The sequence below is a fragment of the Myotis daubentonii genome, chromosome 12 (genome assembly GCF_963259705.1).
Source record: "Myotis daubentonii chromosome 12, mMyoDau2.1, whole genome shotgun sequence".
In the NCBI taxonomy this organism is placed as follows: Eukaryota; Metazoa; Chordata; class Mammalia; order Chiroptera; family Vespertilionidae; genus Myotis; species Myotis daubentonii.
The window spans coordinates 37,109,272-37,132,604 of NC_081851.1; the positions used below are offsets into that span (position 1 = coordinate 37,109,272).

The 23,333-nt window shown below is 46.8% G+C and overlaps 1 protein-coding gene across 20 annotated transcripts in view; it reads right to left on the minus strand.

Annotated features, from left to right (window-relative positions):
* The window catches only part of DYSF (dysferlin), a 202,199-nt gene that overhangs the window by 37,139 nt on the left and 141,727 nt on the right, over window positions 1-23,333 (minus strand). For 11 of the 20 annotated variants that reach the window (XM_059659466.1, XM_059659462.1, XM_059659459.1 and 8 more), the window contains 5 exons: window positions 21,156-21,257; window positions 20,889-21,050; window positions 19,666-19,831; window positions 19,067-19,143; window positions 13,184-13,243 (listed from right to left, as the gene is read on the minus strand). In XM_059659466.1, coding sequence (XP_059515449.1) covers window positions 13,184-13,243; window positions 19,067-19,143; window positions 19,666-19,831; window positions 20,889-21,050; window positions 21,156-21,257 — 567 coding nt within the window. The remainder of the gene's footprint in view (window positions 1-13,183; window positions 13,244-19,066; window positions 19,144-19,665; window positions 19,832-20,888; window positions 21,051-21,155; window positions 21,258-23,333) is intronic. The other 9 variants (XM_059659471.1, XM_059659469.1, XM_059659464.1 and 6 more) reach the window with 1 other exon arrangement.

Here is a 23,333-nt window from a genome sequence, read left to right on the forward strand (position 1 = left end):
TCCATTCTCTCTGCTCTACCAAAACATGTTTGTCAAGGTCACAATCGCTGGGGCCTCATAATCAATCTAGTAGCTGTATTTGATGTAGGCAGTCACTCCCCTTGCCTTGGAGAGCACAGTGACCCTCCCATCTCACTGGCCATGCCTTCAAAGTCTTTGCTAATTCCTCCTTGTCACTCACCCTCTGATCATCTGAGTGTCTCGGTGCTCCTCCCTGATCAGACCTCTAGTCCTCCCCATCCACTTTCACTCCCTTGGGGTTCTCCTCAGGTCTTACATATTCAAATAACACCTACATTGACATACATTGACAAACCCCAGCCTGGATGACTCCTCTGAACTCCAGCTGCCTATTTCACCTATACCCTACAGTAGGTATCCCACTGGACAGCCACTAAATTCCTCAAATGTACCATGTCCAGAATCCAATTTCGGATCATCCCCCACCCACCTGCTCCTTCCACAGTCTTCCTCTTGTAAATAGATGCCAAATTCTTCCTTCCAGATGTTCAAGCCAAAAACAAAGCAGTCACCTTGGACTCCTGTTCCTCCTGCTCCACATTCAATCCATCAGCAAATCCTACTGGCGTCATCTTCAGTACAGATTAAGAATCAGGTCACTTGTCCTCTAGCTCCCCATCATCTGGATTACTGCATCAGTCTTCTAACTGGCCTCCTTGCTTTTGCCTTAGCTGCCAGATCTATCTCAACACAATAGCCACACACATTGGAACACGTCACCTCTCTGTACGAATCCCTCCAATGATTTGCCAACTCCCTCAGAATAAAGCTAAAGCCATCACAAGTCCATCATGATGAGGCTTTCACTCCTCCCTTATCTCATGTCCTCGAATTTTCTTCCTTTCTCACGCTGCTCCAGCCACAGTGGCCTTCCCTGTCCTTCAACATTCCAGCACCTGCATGCTCTCCCCATGGCAGGAAGTCTATTCGCATGCTAGATGCATCAGTGACCTCTTCACCTCCTCCAGGTCTTGACTTAATTGTAATCTGTTTTACCCTCCTACTCACCATATTTTAAATCACAACCCCCTCCCAGCAAGTCTCATTCCCCTTTCCTTGCTTTTTCTCCTCACCAACCAACATCATCTGACATTGCATATATTTTACTTAGGTTTTTGTTTATTGTGTCTCCTTCCCCATAGGGCAGAGGTTTTTATCTTTTAACACTATGTCCCCAGGACGTAGAACACTGCCTGGCACATATTTGAAGTTCAGTAAATAGTTGATGGATATATGAATGCCTAATTAGCAGGAGGATGGGTGATCCTTGGCTTTTAGATTTCCAAAAGCAGATGACACGCCATTAAAATAATAGGTTTAAAAGGATGTTTGGTCCAGCCAGTTTTCCCACCAGAAACGGGCGAGATGAAAATGTAGAGGGGGGAAAAGAAGCAAGAACTAGAGATTTGTGATGGTGTCTGATAAGGCACCCCCATACCCTCCCCCTTTAGGTTAGCCCAAAGCTATATATGGAAAATATTCCTCCATAAATTTGGGGATCTGGTAAACAACAGCCACCAAGAAGTTGCCAGAGGAATTAGGGCATGGAGCATTTGGCAGAAGATGGCTGCCTTTGTCATTTCCTGTGGATCCCAGAGTTCATGGGAGAGCTGCCAAATTGTACCATGCTCTCCAGAAGGGCTTGAAAGTGAGGCAAGAGAGAGAGAGAACAAGGGAACCTGAAAAGGTCTTATGGCCAATATGACAAGACTGTGTGGTCTATGTGCTCAGACATCAGTGGAAATCAGGTAGATCAGTGATGGTGAACCTATGATTGGTTGATTTTTCTTTGTTAAATGGCATTTAAATATATAAAATAAATATCAAAAATATAAGTCTTTGTTTTACTATGGTTGCAAAGATCAAAAAATGTCTATATGTGACATGGCACCAGAGTTAAGTTAGGGTTTTTCAAAATGCTGACACGCCGAGCTCAAAAGGTTCGCCATCACTGAGATAGATCCAGAAAGGACACCTGCTGGTGACCAGGAGTCCCTCCCTGTGGAAGTCATGACATGATGGAAGCCCAATACAGAATTTAGCTGCCCCCCAAGGAGAAGACAAGGAGTAAAAGCCCAAAACTGACTAAGCTTAAATCTTCACTGTTGCAGAATACTGGGACTTTTCTGCTATCAGGGAAAATGTGAACTCAACAGAGAGATTAAATTGAATTACTAAAAAAATAAGGTTTTAGCACACTCACAGGTGTGACTTGAAAATATCATTCCCGCCCTAGCTGGTTTGGCTCACTTGATAGAGCATTGGCCTGCAATTGAAGGGACCTGGGTTTGATTCCAATCCAGGGCACATGCTGGTGTTGGGGGCTCGATCTCCAGTAGGGGGCATGCAGGAGGCAGCCAATCAATGATTCTCTCTCATCATTGATGTTTCTATCTCTCTCTCCTTCTCCCTTCCTCTCTGAAATCAACAAAAAATATTTAAAAAGAAAAAGAAAATACCATTCTTGCCCTGGCCAGTTTTGCTAAGTAGTTAGAGCATCAGCCCAAGCACCAAGAGGGTTGAAGGGTCAATTCTAGGTCAAGGGCACATACCTCAGTTGCAGGTTTATTCCCCAACTTGGTCGGAGCTCATGCAGGAGGCAACCAATCAATGTTCCTCTCTCACATCAATGTTTCTCTCTCTCTCTCTCCTCTCCCTCCCTTCCACTCTATCTAAAAGCAATGGAAAAATATCCTTGGGTGAGGATTTTAAAAATGTAAGAAAGAAAAGAAACAATATTCCTGCTATTTCACTAATCTGCCTTCCAGTGAAATTATCTCAAGCCTGCTTCTTCCTCAGGAAGTCCAAGAATAAGTTAGCTTAGCCATAACAATGAGCCCCATGGAAAGAGGACAGCCCTTCCAGGTCTTAACCCAGATGTGCCAAAGCCAACCAACCCTCTGATGTTACTGTAATCCCATAACCCAAAGCTCCAAAAGGGTCAGATGTTTTCTCATTCCAAGTGTGTTCATGACCTCATTTTGCAATAACTAGGCATCCAGTCTTGGACCATGGCAGGGGGAAGAAACAAATGCAAAAGGCTTGATTGTTGAAGTGTCATCTCGGGCTTTGGCAAGAAGTCTGATCATTAAAACTTTATTTTCCCATGTTCAAGGTTCAAGGCTCCTCATCGTTCAGCCGGCCAAGCAAAAATAAGTCTGATCAAGGCACGGACTGGCAGCCTCTCCAATTTCAACTAATAACCAACATTCAGTTCCTGAGCAACCAGAGCCATGTAACAAAGACATGCTTCTCCAACCCTGATCCAGGCTAATGGGCACTCTAATCCCTCCGAAGACCCAAATCAGCACAGCGCATTCCGAAGGTTTAATTTCCCATTTTCATTCGGTGGGCCTAACACATTTTATGAATATGGGCAGCAAAACTGACAACAATAATCTAAGCCTGCCTTTCTGAGAAGGGAGGAAAGTGTAGGAGAGGGGTCATAGCACTTGTGATGACCACTTGAATCAAAGAGAAAAGTTCTGGGTCAAATGTATGTATCACCAAAGTTATAATGTTAAACCTTGGGTCACTACGTTGAACTATATACACCCACATCTAAAAAGGAAGTCCATTATTATTATTTTTTTAATTTTAAGCAGGCCTTCGTTGCCTATGTCAACCCAGAGATAGACATCTAGACTGTGTTGAAAGGAATTTCTCTCATAGCACAGATCATTATCATCAAGATGGTAATGACATAACAACCCAACACTGGGGTTATTGTGAGGCCCTGAGTTAATGTCTGTAAAGATATTCTGAGTCCAGTAAAGTTTACCATGATAAATGCTCTTGTTGACATTGCCAATATCATCACTTTGATCACCAACACTGCTGCCCTAAAGCTTAACATTTGCATAACTGACATAATGGCATGATGCTTCCTCTAATTCTTTCATTAATGTCCTAAGGCTTAAGAAACTGAGCCTATTTGTTCATGTGCACACTAATACAAACACAGACGTAACATACAAGTACTCATTTCTACATGTAGATCAGACAAACTCCCAGATATGCAGATAGCCCAGTTTCAAACCTACCTCACCCCATGCATACTAAACCTCTTATGCCCCCCCAAACCACACAAACATATGCCCACAGCCAGCTACCATGTTGATTCAGCAGAACTCTACACATCCATAACAAAAATCACTTAATTATTTCCACAAGTGGAACACTGGGCTTTCAACCTCTTGTTGACACTTTCACAGTCCTGCCCCCATGCCTGTCAAAGGGGGATCATTGCTCTGCTTACTCTTACTTCAAGCTGGACCAGCAGAGGTGGGAGGGAAGACCTTTAACCAAAATGCTGAATTGCTTCCAAAAGGCCCAGTGAATAAATGTGCCTGAAATCTAGCAAAGTCAAGCAGATGGTGAGCAGAGAAGGGTCAATTTGACTATGGGCCTGTTCCAGATGGGGGACCCAAATGGGGTGGGGAAGCCTGTGAGAAATCCCAGCTCGCTGTCTCTTTCCAAACTCAGGAGCCTAAGGTGGGCATATGGGTCCATGACCTGACCCTTGGAGGACAGCATGACCACCTACCCCCATTCAGAAAGCCCAGGAAAATGGAATCTATCCAGTAGGTTGAATGAAAAGGATCCCATCAGAGTCTTCAAACTTAGGAAGAAAGCAATGAGACATCACTAATTCAGAATCTGAGATGATTCCAATAGGGCCTGGGCCAAAGCTTACCTTACCTTCGTTCTGCTTATGTAGACAATTTTGCTTAACAAGAGTTCCAACAATCTGCTTCAGAGAAAAACTCTTTTTGAAGGCCTTCCCAGAACTGCAGAAGCATTCATCAAACTATAGACACTAATCTTAACTATCTTAAATTCAATTTTAAAAATATTTTGGGGGCACCTACTGTGTGCCAAAGTCAACCGACTTCCTAGTTACAGTGTGTGTTTCCATACACAAAAAATCACATTACTTTTTAAATACTTATATTTTGAGCTTGCTGTTAATTCAGTATGGTCTCCCCACGCCTCCGTGAACTTAAGAGCCGTGTTGAAGACACTGGGTGGGTTAGTAAGCTTCATTGAGCAACCTCAGGAGGACTGGTGCTCAGCAGCGAGTTCCAAGCACTGTTCTGACCCAAGATAGGGGGCAGGGGTGGGACAGGAATGGTGACAGGACCAATAGGGGTTAAAAAGACATTAAATTAGGCCTCTGAGAAAACTTCTTGGACTATAGATTTCTAAGGAAAGCTGAGACTTTCCCTCTGGGAAGAGAAGAACCTTTTTTTCTCTGGGAGGGAAGACAGGTCCCTCATGGACCAGGGGAAAGACCTCTCAGGAAGAGTGGAGCATGGCAGGGTGGAGACGGAGGCAAGGACCAATGGTTGGAGGGGACTGGGGCCTCCTCCTGCCTGATGAGGCCCTGGAGTTTGCCAGACAAGTTTCACCCCGGGCTGTCCCCCCTGCAGTGTGCATCCAGGGAGGAGGGGTGCACCCCCGAGGAGACCACAGGAATGCCAAGCAGGGGAAAGGCGCCATGAGCCAAGGGCTCCGGCAACAAGGATCCAATATCGGCGGGTGACTCCAGCCCCCGTAACAGGAGAGACCGTAAAGTATGTGCTCTGCTTCCCAACCAGCAAACACAGCAAATAACCAATTACTCCAAATAGCTAACAGATTTCGGCTCTGATTTCCCTCCCCTCGCCTCCCCTGTGCCTTCACTTGTCATTTGATGGGCGATTTGTATTTGCTCTGAGAAAATGAGCGAAGGAATGACTCACAAAGGAAGGTCCAGATCACAGGCAGTGACAGGCATCAACCCTCCCTAATCAGAACTAATGGGAGCGGGGGGAGGCCAGGCTGCACCGGCAACACATCTGAACCGGAGATATTTTTAAAGAAGTACAGTTTTGTTACTTTCAAGCACATATAGTAATTTTTGCTAAACCAATATTGCCAAAAACATGTCCTTAAGAAACCCATTTTAAGAAGATAAGTATCTTCCTCATTAGCACAACGGACATACACCAAAGTACAGGTAAAATCACTGACGTTATTACCCTTCAAATATTCTGCCTCAAGCTCTTGAGTTCAGAGGTGCAACCATGAGACAAACCGCCTTGGATGCCTCTGGAAATGCTTCCTCACTTAGGAGCCACACCCTGTAATTGATTCCTTTGCTCAGAAAACCTTTGCTTCAAAGTCTGTGGATAAATGGTTGTCAGTACTCATGAACTGAAATGAGGCATTCCCCCTGAAACTTGGAATTAAGGGAAATAGGTCTGTCCTTAGGGAATTAGGCCATGAAATCAATGCATCATGGTTCAAAGCAAGGAGAGGCAAAATCACCTCACGGGAAAGAGCAGCTCCTACCCTGAGCCTTAACCCTAAGTGAGTGGATTGTACTCATACATCTAGAGAAAGAATATGTTCGCGGAAAAAAAAGGGAGTGGTCAGTCCTGAAAACAGAGGGAAAGAGGAGTAAGGGTTCACTGTTGAGAGACATTCACATCGGCACCTTCAGGGGAGAGGGGGCACCCACTTAGGGACTAAACTGTCCCCACCTTTACCAGTAAAGGTAGATGTATTCACCCATCTTGGTCAGCTGCCATCAAATTTAAATCACTGAATTCTCTCTCCTCGTTCTGATTCCTCACTCCTTTCCAATCCCAATTTGGCTTCCCCATTGCTGAGCCTATAGAGCAGTGGTTCTCAGCCTTGGCTGCACATTAGAATCACCTGGGAATCTTTTTAAAATCCTGATTTCTGGGCCTCCTCCTCCGGAAATTCTGTTTCTTTGTTACTAATGTTGTGGCCCCACCCCATAACAAAGAAACAGAATTTCCGGAAGATGAGGCCCAGAAATCAGGATTTTAAAAAGATTCCCAGGTGATTCTAATGTGCAGCCAAGGTTGACAACCACCGCTATAGAGAGACCACAGCTAGACCACTATTCAAGGTCACATCCCCTAAGCAGAAGTATCTCCCACTGTAATCTCATAAACTGGCAACCCCAGTTTGACTTAAGAAATATGTATCCAACCCTAAGAAAACTGACCCATTGGGTTAAGGTCTGAAGCCACAAGATTAAGGATCCACTGAGCCAAGACTGTGGACACTTCCCTAAAAGAACACCCCTTCTGGTGGACCTGTTGGGAGACAGTCCTTAATTTAAAAGAGTCCTACATTGGCCCTGGCCAGTATCTCAGTGGTTAGAGCGTCCACTCGAGCACTGAAGGGTCATGGGTTCGATTCTTGGTCAAGGGCACGTACCTGGGTTGTAGGTTCGATCCACAGCCCAGGTTAGGGTGCGTGCAGGAGGCAGCCAATAGATGTGTCTCTCTAACATTCTCTCTCTCTCTCTCTCTCTCTCTCTCTCTCTCTCTCTCTCTCTCTCTCTCTCTCTCACTGTCTCTCTATCTCTCCCCTCCTTCCATATCTCTAAAAAAAAAAAGATTCCTACATAGGAGTTGATAGGCAAGGGCTGTGGCCCTGACCTAGCTAGCCAACACCTGGTGGCCACAACAAACAGGAAACAACCTCTTTAGCCCAGGAGAAAAGCCTCTGACCCTGCTTTCCTTCCTACGTCTCCACCCTGCTGGAGTCCTAACTGGCCAAGCAAAAACACAGCAACCTTTGGCTGAGTCCTTCCTTTTATCTAAGCTGGAGATTAGAGGGAGCCCATGCACTAGTGGGCATAAGCCATCTGAGCTCCCAGGACTTGACAAGCAAGGACTTCCCTCTGTAAGAATAGACAGAAAGAAGAGATTCTGGTTCAAAACAAGAGGATCAGTATGAGGATTAAGACAAGTGGTTTGTTAAAGAACTGAGTAAATTAACAGAAGAAAACAAATGACTCATTTATATTCACAGGAAGTCTGAAGAGGATACCACAGACACGAAGTCAGTTTGCGGTCCTGAAGGAAATATAACCGGCATCATCCACCAATTTAACTTCAGTCATCTACCAATTTACAAACTTGTGTTTTACCTTTATAAACTACTTTTTTGAAGCATTACCTTTTAAGTAATCCATTTTTCTAGTAAATAGTAACCCACGGTTATTATTTCTTTTCCTATGTCAGACTTCCTCCTAGTAACATCTTTTTTCTTCATAAAGTAGAGCCTACAGGAATTCCTTTAATTGAGTTAAGCTCATTGTAAAATTTCTCCATTTAAAATTATTGTTTGGAAATGTTTTTATTTCACCCTTAGCTTGGAAATACAAGCTTCACTGACACCTATTTTCTGTCAGCACTTGGAAGACATGATTTCACTATCTCTGGCCTCTGTCATGCTCTCGTCCTCCTAAATCTGAGAGCTGGTGTTTGTTTTTCTTTTATTCGTTCTGGATAGTTCTCAATCTTTTCAAATATTATATATTCCCCATTTACTCTATCAACAGATACAAAAGAACATTTAATAAAAGTTAATAAAAGTTCATGATAAAAATTCTTTGCTAACTAGTAATCGTTTCTCATTGATGAAACATAAAAATATGCACTTTTAAATTAGGACCAGATAAGAAAACTCTCTATTATCAGTTACTTGGAATATTAAACTGAAGGTCCTCGCCAGTACAATAAGACAAGAAAAATAAGCAATAAAAAAGAAAAAGAAATAAAAAGTACACAGGAGAATCAAATCTGTGATTAATCACAAATTATATGAGTTGCTACACAGAAAACCCAGAAGAATCCTCAAATCAGTAGAATTAACAGGGGAGTTCCATAAAGTTTCTGAATATAACACCAGCATATGAGAATGCATTTCATTTATATACAAGCCCAAAAAATAATCAGAAATGTACCTCAAAAAGCCCAAGTAAAAATAACAATAAAGCATAAACTAGCTAGAACTAAATCTAACAAAAACAGTACCAGACATTAAAGATGATCTAAATAAATGGAGAGACATTAACTATATCATGTTCATTGTTAAAATATTATAAAAATGTCAGCTCTCCACAAATTTATCCAGAAATTTACTGTAACTCACTCACAAATCACAACAGTTTTTTCAAAGAAGTTGGTGAGCTGATTTCAAAATTGAGGTAAAAAAGCAAAGGACAATAACAATAACACTCCTGAAAATGAACAGGTGCAATATGTCCTTTACCAGATGTCAAGGTTTATTATAAAGCTACAATAAATAAGACAGTGGAGTATTAGTACCAGGAAAGACAAATGGACCAGTGGAACAAACTAGAGAGCCCACAAACAGACTCACACTTAAATGGAAACCTGATACAGGGCACAGCTATCATTTATAGATCAATGAGACCAGACAGGTCATTCTGTAATGATATGAATTCACTGGTTATCTATGTGGGAAAAAATAAAAATCTAATCTCTACTTCACACTTCACACACACACACACACACACACACACACACATCAATTCAGAAGGATTAAGGACTTAAGTATGGAAAGCAAAACTCTAGAATTCTTAGAAGAAAATGTGCATAAATTTGTCCTTTTAAAACAATTGTTGAAGCAAGAGAGAGATATAAAGTGATAGCCCAAGATATGATATATATATATATATATATGGAATTTCATAGGAAGAGAGCTTAAAAATGACTTAAGTCTACAAATTAAAGAAATTAGCCTCATAGAATTTTCAAACAGCTGGTTCTTCAGATAAAAAACAACTATAAAGTAGATGAAGTGCTATTAAGTCTAGTAAGAAAGATAAAAACACAAATCTACAAAATTAAGAATGAGGGGAAAAACAGAACATATACTGAAGTCCTTCTTTTATTGTTATCATATGTATTAATAGGCCATATCGGGGAACTTCTAAGCCACCAAAGTGACTAAAAAGTAGAAAGTGATCAAAGAATCCCCTTCCCGACAGGGGCTGGGCCCAATTTTACAAAGGAGTGCAGAGCTGATGCATCTTACACAATGACACAAGCTATGCATTCCTGCGATCGACTCATATAATTTGTGATTAATCTCAGATTTGATTCTTCTGTGTACTTTTTATTTTTTTATTTTTTATTGTTTATTTTTCTTATCTTATTGATGCATCTTATACAATTACATAAGATATAATTCAGAACTCACATAATATAACGCCATTTTCCAGAAAAGATAATGGGTACCCTATTTACCAGCTAAACCATAAACACAATTCACCTGGTCACCACCTTTATTTATATATATTTTATTGACTTCAGAGAGGAAGACTTCAGTTGCAGTAACTATAATACCAAGACCAACTGACCAGTTTGGGTTTACTCCAGGAATAATGCCCCACACCAGGGATCGAGCCCACAACCCGGGCATATGCCCTGACTGGGAATCAAACTGTGACCTCCTGGTTCATAGGTCAACATTCAACTACTGTGCCATGCTGGCTGGGCTGGCCAACACCTTTTAAATTACATAACTGTTAATCATTTTTTTAAATATAGGTTGATTTATATCATTACATATTTTTTACACAAGCAAGACTATTAAAATATTTATATCATGTAATTTCCAACTTGCATAATTCAAATTCATAGTGTCACAAATGTATTTTCAACCCTTTAAGAAATAATCATTGTAATGCCATAGAGACTGTTCAAGATCACAGAAAATGAGAGTCTACCACAAAAAAAATATTTTATGAAACTATTATAACCCTGATATCAAAACCTAGAAAAATAAACTAAACATAAGCCTTATTAATAGAGATGCAAAAATCCTAAATAAGTAATAGCAAATCTAACTCAGTGATACCTTTTAGAAATTCTAGTCACAAACTTCCTTTTAATAAATCAATAAACACTATCCATTCTCTCAACTAACATTCTACTGGCTGTGGTCCAGAGCCAGCTGAAAACATGCGGCTCATCTAGAATGTCCACTGCAGCTCAAAGCAGAGGCGCTGTATGTTGACCAAGAGTCAACTGTACTTGTTCTTAAACCAGTTTATGCCAGTTGTACTAATATGGTAATTAGATCAATGCGTAAGTATTACAAAAACATATAAAATTTGAATTTAAAAAGAAAGGACATATATCTATGAAAACTAATTTAATGCGGGGTGTTTTGTTTTGTTTTGTTTTGTTTTTAATGACGAAAGTTAAAGATAAGTGGGACTTTTAAAAGGTGGGAGGAGGGGATCTTAAACTTTAAAAGTACCCCATACAAATTTTTTGCAGGTATTCTTAAGATCTCATCAAACTTCAATAAACCTAAAGGGAAAATAATAGGTAATGCACTTCGGATGTGGTTTATACCAGAAGAATGACCACACTCAAATAGCAAATCCAAATTCAAAGAGGCCTTGGCACATCCAAATAATTGACAAATGAAAATACATGGATACGGTTAGAAATTAAATGTTTATGGTACATATGTATGACTTTTAATGAGTCCTTATTGAATCAACTTTTTCAATTAGCCAATCACCTACCTTCCTTGATCAATTAGATAAGAGGACTTTAGCTGCAATAAGTATAATACCGAGACCAACTGACCGGATTGGGTTTACTACAGGAATGCAGGACAATTATACATTACATCAACAGAACAATGGGAAGCAACATGATCGACTTGATAAATGCCAAAGAGCATTGGGTAACATTAAACTTCTGTACCTAATTTTAAACTATTAGTGAACTAATAATAAAGGGTACAACTTAACAAAATCAAGAATATCTATCTGAAACTACCAATCATTATCATAATTAATGGAAAAATGGTAGAGGCCTTCTCATTAGAATCAGTAACTAAATATGTTTGCTCACTAGCATCTCAATTATCAAATGTTATTTTGGAAAAAGAAATAAAGTATAAATTAGAAAAAAGGTAGCATTTATTATTGTTTGAAGAAAACAATCTTACCTACCCGAAAAACCCAACAGAATCAATTAACAACTGTCAGAACTAATGAAGAAGCTTAATAAAGATTATACTTCAAAGTAAACAAATGAAAATATTGTTTTCCTATATTCCAGAAATAACCAGTTAGACAAAGTCATAAAAAAAAAGATATTCCACTTAGAAACAAAGGCTAAAAAATACATAGGAATAAACATAATAAAAAAAATGGGCTGGACCTATATAAAGTAAATTAAAAAATAACCCATCTAAATAAAATAAAATAATAGTAGAAATTAGGGAAAAAATGTCCAATGGTAAGGCAATAGTTAAAACTTTATGGGTGTCCATATAATGAAATGACATGCTGCCATATTTTAAAAGAATGTAAAGATATGAGAAAACATTCACAATATACTTTTAAGTAAAAGAAAATGCAGATTATTAAAAAGTATAATATGATTCCATTTTGTAAAAAAAAATATATATATGTGCATAAAAGATACCTAAAAATATAGGCACATTATAACCTTAACAGTGCTTGTCTCCAAACTGGTAGGAATACAAGTGGCTTCAACGTTCTGCCTAAAACTTAGCTATCTGTGTAGTCTATAGTCTCTACAATGGATAAATCAGAAAAAAATCTAAAATATAGATCACCTTCTCCTAAAAGCCCATAAAACACCCACTACAGCAATGCCTCCCCTGGCACCATGAATGGAACTGAACTTTTGGCAGGTCCTGTCTCTTCTGCGCCCCCTGCAGCTCAGGGACTCCCCCTTGGCCCTCAGCTTGGGATTTCGTGAGTGTATGTGGAAGGCCAGACACCAAAGTCCTCTTCCTGGAAGGATCCCCAACCCCCCAAGATGACAGGTAGGAAAGAAGTGGCCCTGCTGGGACCTGCTGGAGCAGGCCGTGGGCGCCCGCAGGCCTCTCAGAAGAGGCTGCTGGGGACAGCCAGGGTTCCTCGGTCACACATACCCTTCATGCCTCTGGGAAGACAGAGAAAGTCAGCCTGCCGCTGCCCACAGAGGCTTCTCGTGTCCCATGTCCCAGCAGTCAGGGTCTAATCTAGAGACTTCCCTGTTTCCACTGGCTCATGCAACCCCAACCACACCACACCCCCAGTCCTCATGCAGTTAAATGGAATTAAGGAAAATCCCAGCATGCACTGAGAGATAACTCAGGGATGTCTGTTTCTGTGAGTCTTCCTTTAGCTTTCTCCCCACCTGCTCCATCATGGCACAGGGCAGATAACTGTTTTTTGCGGGGGCTCAGGAAATACTTCCTTTCTTCCCTTCCACTCCCCCTTCCTCATCCCGTCCCCATTCCCAGCCCCCCAGGGAAATCAGGAACCCACAAATAGGTAAATAATACATACATGAGGACTGGATGGAGATGCCATGTTAGTGGGGGCCGAACCCGACAGACCGTCTGCAAGCTACAAATTAAACACGCTGGTTAGCAACACGATTAGACAAACCACTTCAGGAAAGGCCGAGAGCCCCAAGGAAGCACTGTCCTCGACCAGACACCCTCCACTCTCCCTCCAGGGAGGCTGTGAAGCTGCGGGAGGAACATGTGCTTTGGAGTTGAACAAGCCTGGCTTCAAATCCTGGCCCCGTTGCTTTACCCATTGCATGCCCTTGGCCAAGCACCTGACCTCTCAGACTCAGCATCCCCATCTGGAAAATGGGCGCAAAGCTCCCCTCACACGGTAACCGTAAGTGAGGATGAGATAAAGGCCATGCACACCTAGCACAGGTGAGGCACCGGGAGGTGATCAGCCAATGCCTGCATCTTGCCCACTTCCTCACTGCCTTTGGCCATTGACTCAATGCCCCTCTTCCTTTTAAACCTCCCCATCATCCCTGATGGTTTCTTCTGATAGCTGAACCACACCAACGCCTGCTTGGGCACAGTTCCTAAGCTAGTGCAGGTTTCTGAGTCTTCTTGCCTCCAGGACAAGAGCCAGGGCATTGTGCGGCTTCCCCAGAACCCTGTACAAGAGCAGCTCTCAGAGTTTTATGCCCCCTGTACTACAGAAAGCTTTCTGCGTCCTTTTCTGGCACCAGATGCTTGCCTGCCATCTTCTGCGACTCTGAATCCATGTTTTATAGGGTGAGTCCCTGGGCCACAGGGCCCAGGGGCCTCGGGTGTCGGGACTGGAGGTGGGTGACTTTTGCAGAGGCCATTACAACAGCCCCGGAGATGGGGCCCTCCCTGGATGAGCACCAGTCTAGTGGACAAGGCCAGGAGACACCTTGCAGGCAGGGGCGGGGGACTGGCAAGTGCAAAGAGGCAGCGGAGCAAAGGAGCACAGCACATGCAAGAGAGAGGGAAGGTTCAGGCCAGGAACATAGGGCTGGAGGGGTGGGCGACCGGCTGGGCCAGGGCTCCCAGGGCTAGACCCTCTCTTCCTTTGAGCCTGAGCAGGGGGCTCTGGGGGGTCCAGAGGAGGCCAAGCCCAAGCTGTCCTCCTTCCCTGGGCGGGAAGAGCCTGGGAGACATGATCACCTGGGGTCAGGAGGGCTCAGGAACGCTTGGCCAGTGAAGCCTGCTAGAAACTGGGGGGACTTGGCAACTACAGACTCACCCCTGCCCTGTGAAGGGACAGCACTGAGGGGACCCTTGCCTCCCCTGGACTAGGCCTCAGGGCTGGTCAGAGCCAGAGCTGGGCAGGAAAGCGGAAGGGCCAGTGGGCACCCAGCCAGGCTGCTGGATGGCTCTGGGGGGGCTGGCCACAGGTTGGTGGGTGTGGTGTGACCCCGGAACAGACCGGATGAACTCCATGTGAAACCCCCAGCTGCCCAGAGATGGCCGGGCCAAGTAGCAGCTCTGCCCCCTCCTATTCTCATCCTGAACCTCACAGAAGCCTTACTGTTATTTTTAATACGGTTCGTTTTTAGAAAGGTGAGAGGGAAACCGGCAGTTCACCAGAGCAAGAGGGAGAAAAAATAAAGCTAAACATAGTGCTCCAAAGATCTGGTCCAGCTTCCGAAATTACACGTTCCCCTTTGGGACTCGGGCATAATTTGCCGCTCCGGTTCTAGGAGCACATTTCCACCTTCACGGCGTCCCAAAGACTATAACCGGAGCAGCCAGCTCAAAATTAGCCCTGGTCAGGCAGGCAGGGAGCAGCCAGCCCCAGCACCCCACCCACCGCACCCCACGGTGGGGGGCACAGGTCAGCATGCCTTGGGAGGCTTCCTGCCTGCTAGCCGGGGTTTCCTCCCTAATCCCCAAGCCCATCTCACACACACACACACACACACACACACAGTCCCACTACCAAGCCCTTGCCCAGCCACTCTACCCACCGGAAACGCCTTTCTCTCCCCTCTGCTGTTCCAACCCCACGCCCTCGGAGAAGCTTTCCTGATTACTTTGGCCACACTGACCTCCAAGGGCCAAGAGAGCCCATGATCTTGGTGTCCTTGCTAATAAAGCATTTCATCTCTTTGATGCCACTCTGGGCATCTCTGCTAACATGTCTCTCATCTGTCTCTCAAACAGTGTGAAAACATCCCCAGTGTGCTCCTGCTCTTCATCCCTCCTCAGCACACACGTATTCCCCGCCCCCAGAAATTCTTCTCTGGGGACTTAAAAAGGAGGCCCCCCTACCCAGAATGGTCTCTCAGGATTATAGCCAAGAGTCACCCTTCACCAGGTGTCTCCAGGGGCATCTAGTGGTTGGAAGTGAGGTGACATATGGGGTGAACAGAGGACAGCACCTCTACTTTGAGCCTGAAGGCCCTCTCTAGGGAGGAGCAGGTTCCGTGTGTTCCTGCTCACTGATTCTCTCCCCATCTTCATAATCAGAACACCAGAGCTAGCTCAATGAAAAAGCAGCTTAGTAAACAAAGACCCCAGTTTTGTTTTAAAGATAGAGTCCAATTCAGAGTCAGAGACGTAATCGGAGACAGGAGAAACCCAGGAGAAAGGCAAGGCTAGAGAATGACGGGTTGGTGGCAGTTCATTCAGATTGCGTTCTTGGTTGAAGGCAATGCCTATTTGTTCATTTGTCTTTATTTTCCAAATTTGATATCATGAACATATATTTGTAATCAGAAAAAAAATAGATGAGATCCTTTTTTTTAAGGCAGAATACTAGATGGATAAAAGACCTCCCTGCCCCCTTTCTGAGGATATACCCATGCCTGCCGTCGGAAAGTTAAAGGTCATGGCCATGATTCCCGCAACACCACCACTGACACTATACACACACTGGAGAGTTTGCACACACACCTGCTCCCAGCCTCCCCCCACCTCTCACACACACTCATGTACATGCGAGACACACACACACACATGCAGACTACATCCACCCCCAGGCTATGGATCTGAAATCTATACAAAGGACAGCCACACAGACCAAGAATCAACCATGGAGTTAACCTGTGTGAGCCTATCTCATCCCAGCCCTCACAGGGTCAGGCACCCACTCCTGAGGGATCATCCTCACCCCCAAAGCTGGGTGCTGACCTACGAGCCCTGGAAGGCGGAGTAGAGAGATCTGCATTATACGTACGTTTTAGATCATCTCTACAATTGGCCACTCTTGACAGAATCCAAAACATTTCTAGAACCTTGAGGAACATTCTACCGTGAGTGTCCATCCAATGACTTGAGCATCAGGAAAGTCTGAGGTGATATTTTTCAACATGTGACAGGCTCATCCCAGGAACGGGGCAGATGATGGTGAGAAGTTATACACCAGAGAAGGTGCGACCAAGGAAGGAGATGGAGGGACCAAGACAGAAGCCAGATGTGGCAAGAGCATATTTGAAGTTGGGAAGGTGCCCTGAGCTGGGTCCACACCCCAGACCTGGTGAGCATAGCAACAGGGGCCACATCACAGAAAGAATGAAACAGGCTGCCGAGAAACCTGGTTGAACAAGCAGGAGCCAGGAGAAATCCAAATTCTTGTCCCTCCCGTCCTCAGAGGCCAGAGCCCTCCATTCTATCTGCACTGGGGGAGCAGAGAGGGAAGGAGAGCTCAGCCAGAATTATCTGGCAAAGCATTTGCTACTGGAACCTCTGCCTCCTGGATCAGCCTCGGAATGCCCAGTCCTCCAAAGTGCCAGAGGATGTGCAGGAAAGACAGAGTGAGTAAAAGATTTCCTGGACCAGTCAAATCGAACCAATGGATCTCAGAGGAAAATGCAATATAAAAGCACTTTCCCCTAACCTCCCGCCCCCATCGGACCCCATCAGGGAAGGGCTTCCTAGATACCAGGAATGGTTTCCATGCTGGCCTCTGGACTCCTTGAGAGCAGGGTCATGTCTCCTCCATCAGACGAGGAGATCAGTGAGGGGAGAGTCCAAACCTCTTCCATCAGAGCAGGTGGACTTCACATCCTCCTTCTGTCTGCCCACATGAGACCCTGTGAGCCTAGCAGCTAGGCCCTAGCCCAATTCCAGCTCCTCACCCTCTGTCTGGCCAGCAGCTCTAGCCCGAGTGGCTGTGCTACCACAGAGGACAGACCCTATTCTGCCTCAGACCCCTGCCCCAGTTCACTGATGTCAACACCAGGAGGATGACCAGACGGGGCCTCCTCACCGTCGGCCTCTGGCTGTGCTTGTAGCCAGCAGGACCCAAAATAGTCCCTCCTCCCTGCATCTGTAGACGTTTTGAGGGCAGCACACACAGAACGGAAATCCTGCTGGGCAAGCCCCACGCTTCCCTGCACAGACAGACAGCCTGCTGAGAGGGTGGGAAGTGGGAGCCAGGATCAGGCAGCCTGGAGTTTGGGGCTAATTATCTGCCTAATTCGGCTACAAACACCCACCCAGGCCTGAAAGCACTAGCACCCAGTACAGCGGAATCCTTGTAGGGCCAGCTGAAATGTCCTCTTGGGTTTCCCCAGTCAAGAGAAGCTCCTGCGTAGACCCCCTACAGAGTGTAGGCAGGTCACCCATCTGTCCATCTGTCCACCCACCGTGCATCCACCAATCCAGGCAGACTTCACTGGATATCTCCTGCTAAGTCAGGTCCTCTGCTAAGCATTAAGGACACAAAGAGAAGCATGCCCAGTCACTGCCCTGATCCTAGTCTAGGAAGGACACTGCCATCTACAGAAACAAGCAGGACCTAAGGCAGGTGCAATGACCAACATACAGACAAGACTTGCAGGGAAGGGGAAGGAGCCAGGGAAGAATTCTGGAAGGAGGTGACTACAACTAAGTTGAGTCTTAAAGAATGATCAGGTGTCCCCAGCAGAAAGGATGGTGGGGCAGAGCCCTGGAGAGCCACAGACACGGGTGAAATGGAGAGTTTGGGACTTCTGAGGACTCTCAACATCAGAGAAACTATAGAGCAAGACCTCTTGTTCTGGCAACAGTGAGGCCCAGGGCTGAACACAAGGACACTCCCTGCAAAGTAAGATGATGAGCAAGTGATAAAGAAGAGGCTATCAGCCCATAATGTCAGAGGGAAGCCCCTATCAACACACCTCCAGGGACAGCTTTGAGGATCCTGAGCCCAACACCAAGTCTGCTCTCCTGCTCTCAATGCTGATATTGGATTGATGGTTTAAAGAAAACAAACCCTCTGAAGTGCTACACCATCCCATCCCGGGGTGAATAAGCAGGCTCCGGGCATGAGGACACAGCTGCTAACTGCGTAGACAGGGAGGCTCTGCCCCTAGGCAGCCCCAACGCTCTGGGAGCCCCAGGTGCCAGGGGTGTGACCAGCATCATGCAAAGCTGAGAGGAGGTGACAACCTAGAACAGATGGCCAGTTCGAGGCCTATGCTCGCTCACGGTGAGGCCTTTCTCCATCTCCACTGCAGGAAGGACTGGGTGGTCTCAGCCCGACAGGACCCAGAGCCACCCCAGGTCCCCAGAAAGGAAGAGTGCTCCCCCTCGGTGAGAGATGCCACACACACCCTGCCATGCTGGTTAGCATGGGTGTCTGACTCACCAGCTGGCCCTATGATGCCAAGTGCATAACAAAGGGACACCACTTACCTGTAGCAGGTTGGGACACCCTTGAAATAAGTCCCCCCCTCCCGCCCCTCTCCCTTCCTTTTCCTGGCCATGGAGGAATGCAGGAGGTGGAGAGACTTGGACAAGACCCCTCCTTCCAGGCCCCTCCATCTGTATGGTGTCCTTCCACCCAGGTCCAGAGGGAGACCTCTTGTAAAGGCCATGTGAGGGAGGGAGAGCAGGAGTGGGAGAGATGAGGAAGGGAGTGGGAAGCAATCAAGGCCAGCTCTTGCCCAGAACCAGTGTCTCTCCCCCAGGACCCAGATCATCCTACCTGGATGGGGATGAGGGGCTCCTTATCGTCAATGTCAATGAGCACATCTTCCCCAGGACTGAGTAAGCTCACATCATCTGTAGGAGAGACCAGTGTCCAGGCCTGAGAGGGGGCTCCCTCCGGGATCACGCCCCTCCTCAGCCACAAGACTCAGGGAACTATGAGACAAAACCCGTCTCTCTCTCCACACTTCTCAATCTTCCTCTTTCTCCCACCCAATTCTTCCCTCTCCCATCTCTGTCCCTCCCATCTTCCTTCACATTCCCTGTCTCCTGAATGTCCCTCTTCCTCCCTTCCCATTTCTCCTCTCCTTCCTCATCCCACTGAATCCCAGCATCTCTCTCTCCCTCAACCACCTCCCACTTCAGCCCTCGCCTCTCAGCCCCCATAGACACATGTACCTGCTCCTGGTGCGCCCAGCCCAGATCCAGGCTTTGCCCTGAGGGAGATGAGGTCCCTACCGTTCTGGTCAGCTGAGCAGAAACCACCCCTCAGTCAGGTCCCAGTAAAAGCAGAGCTTCAGGACAACTCTCAGTGGAAGTCCCACCTGCCCAAGGCCCCTCTGCCAGGCCCTCCCCATTAACAACCCCTCCACCTACCTGGGCCACCCTGTGGGGATGGACTCTCCCCTGAGTAGGGGTCACACAGGAAGCTCTCCAGAGAGCGGATGGTACACTGGCCAACCACAGGCCGGCGGCCAAACTGGCGGTTATCAATGACCTTGATCACGATGGGGGGACAATAGAGCTCCTCCCTGGGCAGCATCTGGGCAGAGGAGGAGGGAAGTTCTGAGCAGTGGCCTAAACCCATCTCTGGGAGTCTCAGAGGAGGGGGGACAAGCCCAGGGAGAGAGAATGACTATGAACCCACATGTAACCTCCAGTGGCCATGACTCCAAAGTGGTGGCTGGCTGAGTCCACGAGCTGACCAGGGAAGTAGAAAACACACACCTTTCCTCCTGCCTCTTGAACAGTCTATGTGGAGGCCAGCTTTCCCCCCACAGCCTTACCTTCCAAACACATCAGCTCAGCCCAGAGTGAAAGCAAGTCTCCTTTCCCTGAACCCTCACTGGCTGGGAGGGGACGAGAGGAGAAGTTGGCCCAGGACTCAACATTTCTTGCAGACAGTCCCCCCCAAGTGGATACTCAAGAGTTGGCTTATAGTCCCAGATTCTTCTCCCTACCCCACCTCCCCAGCCCCAAAAGCACTTTGAACACAACTTGAAATAATTTATATGCTCTCCTTCGGTGGCGGGTTTGGCTCAGCCAAGAGGAGGCTCCTGTTGACAGCCACTGGGCCTGGAATTTCTATAGTGCTTTCATCTTGCAAACCATGTTCCGTTCCTCAGGCTGGCCTTGATCCGGCCACTAGGCCCAGGCAGCCCCGGGAGCTGGAGAGGACTGGGGGCCGGAGGACTGGAGGGCGGTAGGGTGAGCCCATCTGCAGAGGCCCAGGTGGGGAGGCCAGTCAGGGAAGGTTTGGAAGATCAGAGCCCTGGCGGGCCCAGAGGGGAACTTCAGAGGATAGAGACCTGCCCTAAAAGAGAACAGCCATGGTGATGGGTCCTTAGGACCTCTGCGGACTCGGGATCTGGAGAGGAGGGAGCAAGCTGGTCCCATCGGTGTTGCTCATAGGCTTCACCTCTTCCGGTGAGGAGAGCATGAGTATTTCCTCCCACTTTCATAGACAAGCGAGGTGGGAGAGAAACCGTGACCACACAGGTTCCCAGAGGAGTCGGAGCAGACTCCCAGACTGCTTGGGATTGCCAGGAGGTTCTAGCCACCAGGGCACTGGAAGAGGACTGCAGGGGGTTCAGGCTCACCACTTCCATGAAGAGGGTGCAGATGTCAAAGTTGGGGTTCTTCCGGAGGTTCCTGATGACACAGGACTGTACCGTCTGGCCCCCGCACTCCACCACAAGGCTGGGGGAGGAGACATTGGCCAGCTGGTAACTCTTCATGTTCCGCAGGCCCCATGCCAGGATCTGGGGACACAGAGTGAGGAGAGCAGCTAGAAAGGCCATGGAGGGCTGGGCCAGGAAGGGGAAGGTCCAGGCTGCCCTCCAGCCCCACACGGGAGCCAGGCTCACCTCGATGGCGGTCCGCTGGAGAACTGGCTTGATGTTCTGGGGAACCATGTAGATGTTGGCCTCCCTCTGGGGTGGCGGGTAGGGAAGGTCTGTGTCCTCCGACTACAGGGAATATCAGGTGGAACAGATACATGGGTGGGAGAAAGACCAAGGCAGAGAGACAAGAAAGGCGGACAGGTGGGATGGAAAGAAGGACGTGCACGAGAAAGACAGAAACAGAGAAGCAAGGACACACAAGTGGGCAAAGGGCAGGCAGAAGTGAGAGAGCAAAGTCAGTTTTTCCAGGCACGATCTTCTCCAGGATCACAATTCAAGCACCATGGCCCAGGGTTTAGGTCACCCCTCCTCCCATAATGCAGGCTCTGATTCCACCTCATCTCCTACACACACACACATACGTGTGCACACACATGGCTGCCCTCTTCATCTTGACACGTCCACTTTGGCCCCCCACTGGCCTGGTTCTCCTGCCTCCTGTCTCACACCCTCCCAACTTACCACCCACCCTGGAGTTCCATCCCTACCCCCCATACCCACACCCAGACACCTGTCAGCCCCTAACACCGCCTCTCCTACCCGTCTGCTATGAGGACAGAGCACTTACACTGAGAGTCAGAGTGTTTCCCAGCGGGAGAAAGGTATACAAATGCCCGTCATCTACGGGCACCAAAGGGCACTGCTGGGGAGGCTCCTTCACCACCACAGACCAGAGTTGAGCACAGCATATGTCACCTTTGACCTTCTAAGGGTTTGCCAAAAGGACGTGGGCAGGAATCCCAATGATCACGAAGAATTATATGGGGAAGCAGACGGGGCAAGGGAAGCAGGTACCACCATGGATTAAGCAACTACCCCGTCTCACAGTGGTTGGAACACAGGCTCTGGGTATGAATCCTGGCTCCACCACTCACTGAGTTAAGTAAGTTCTTTCATCTCTCTATGGCTCATTTTTTTACATCTATGACATGGTATCAAAAGGTATCAACCTCTAAAGGTTAGTGTGAAACTTGAAGAAGTTAAAACAACATTTAGAATAGTGTCTGATTCATGTAAACTCTCAATAGTCGGACTGCTAGCCCACGTGGCACCCTTGTGACAATTAGAGAAAGATGTCTCTTTCCTAAAGACCTTTACATCCAGGTTAGAAAATCATCATACCTCACTAGTTTATTAGAACAAGACACTCTACTGCCACCTACTGGAAACCTGTTATAATAAATACAAATCTATGGTGCCTGCCCTGGAAATTGCACCTCCTTGGACACAGTGCCCTTGCGCAGTGCACAACCTGCACGTCCACACATGGAGTTCCTGACCCTCGGGAAATGTTAATTATAATTAAAAGGGCTCTGCTGGGCACTTTACAGAGCTTGCCTCATCTGATCTCATTTAATAAACAGTGGAATGATTGGATTCATTCTCCAAGCAACTTGCTCTGGGTTCTGTCTCAGAGGACAGTGCATCCACCTACAGATGCTCTGACACGGATCCTTGGAGCAGCAGGAGAAACACACCAGCTCGCTCCAGCCTCAGCACTTCGCAGCCAGTCCCCGTTGTCACTCCTGCCCAATGGCACAGCCACGCTGCTATGCTCCCTGGCCTGCACTGGCAAGGAGCTCATTTCTAGAATCAGACCAGACCTTGGTTCTCATGCCCGTCGTGCCACTTCCTAGCTGTCTGACCTCGGGCACATTACCCAACCTTTGTGACTCACACCCTCATGGGAAGATCTGGGATTACAATACCCTTCGAAGTTGCTGTGAGAATTCAGGTGGAGAACAAATATAGAGAGTGTCTGGCACATAGGAAGTGCTTCATAGATAGTGGTGACTCTGGTTCCTGTATTGCTGTTTGGTGCCACCCAACCTTGGTTTTTACCATTAACCTTGATCTCCCAGGGTGGCTTGACGAGATGTGAGCCACTGAAAGCATTCCTCAGAACACTGGCTTCATAACTGTCCCTATGTCACCAGGGCACAAAGTGAAGACATTCACCGTTTTCCTGCAGACCCACAATGCAGACGACGATGTAGGGAGCACCTACATTTTTAGGGTGTCGGGGAGACAGATGCCATCAGGAGAAGGGGGGTGATGTGCAGGGCTGCCACGGGGCACAACTCCAGGGACTGCTATGCACATCACAGTCTGCGTGAATGGTGCCCCTGGAGGGGGCAGGCA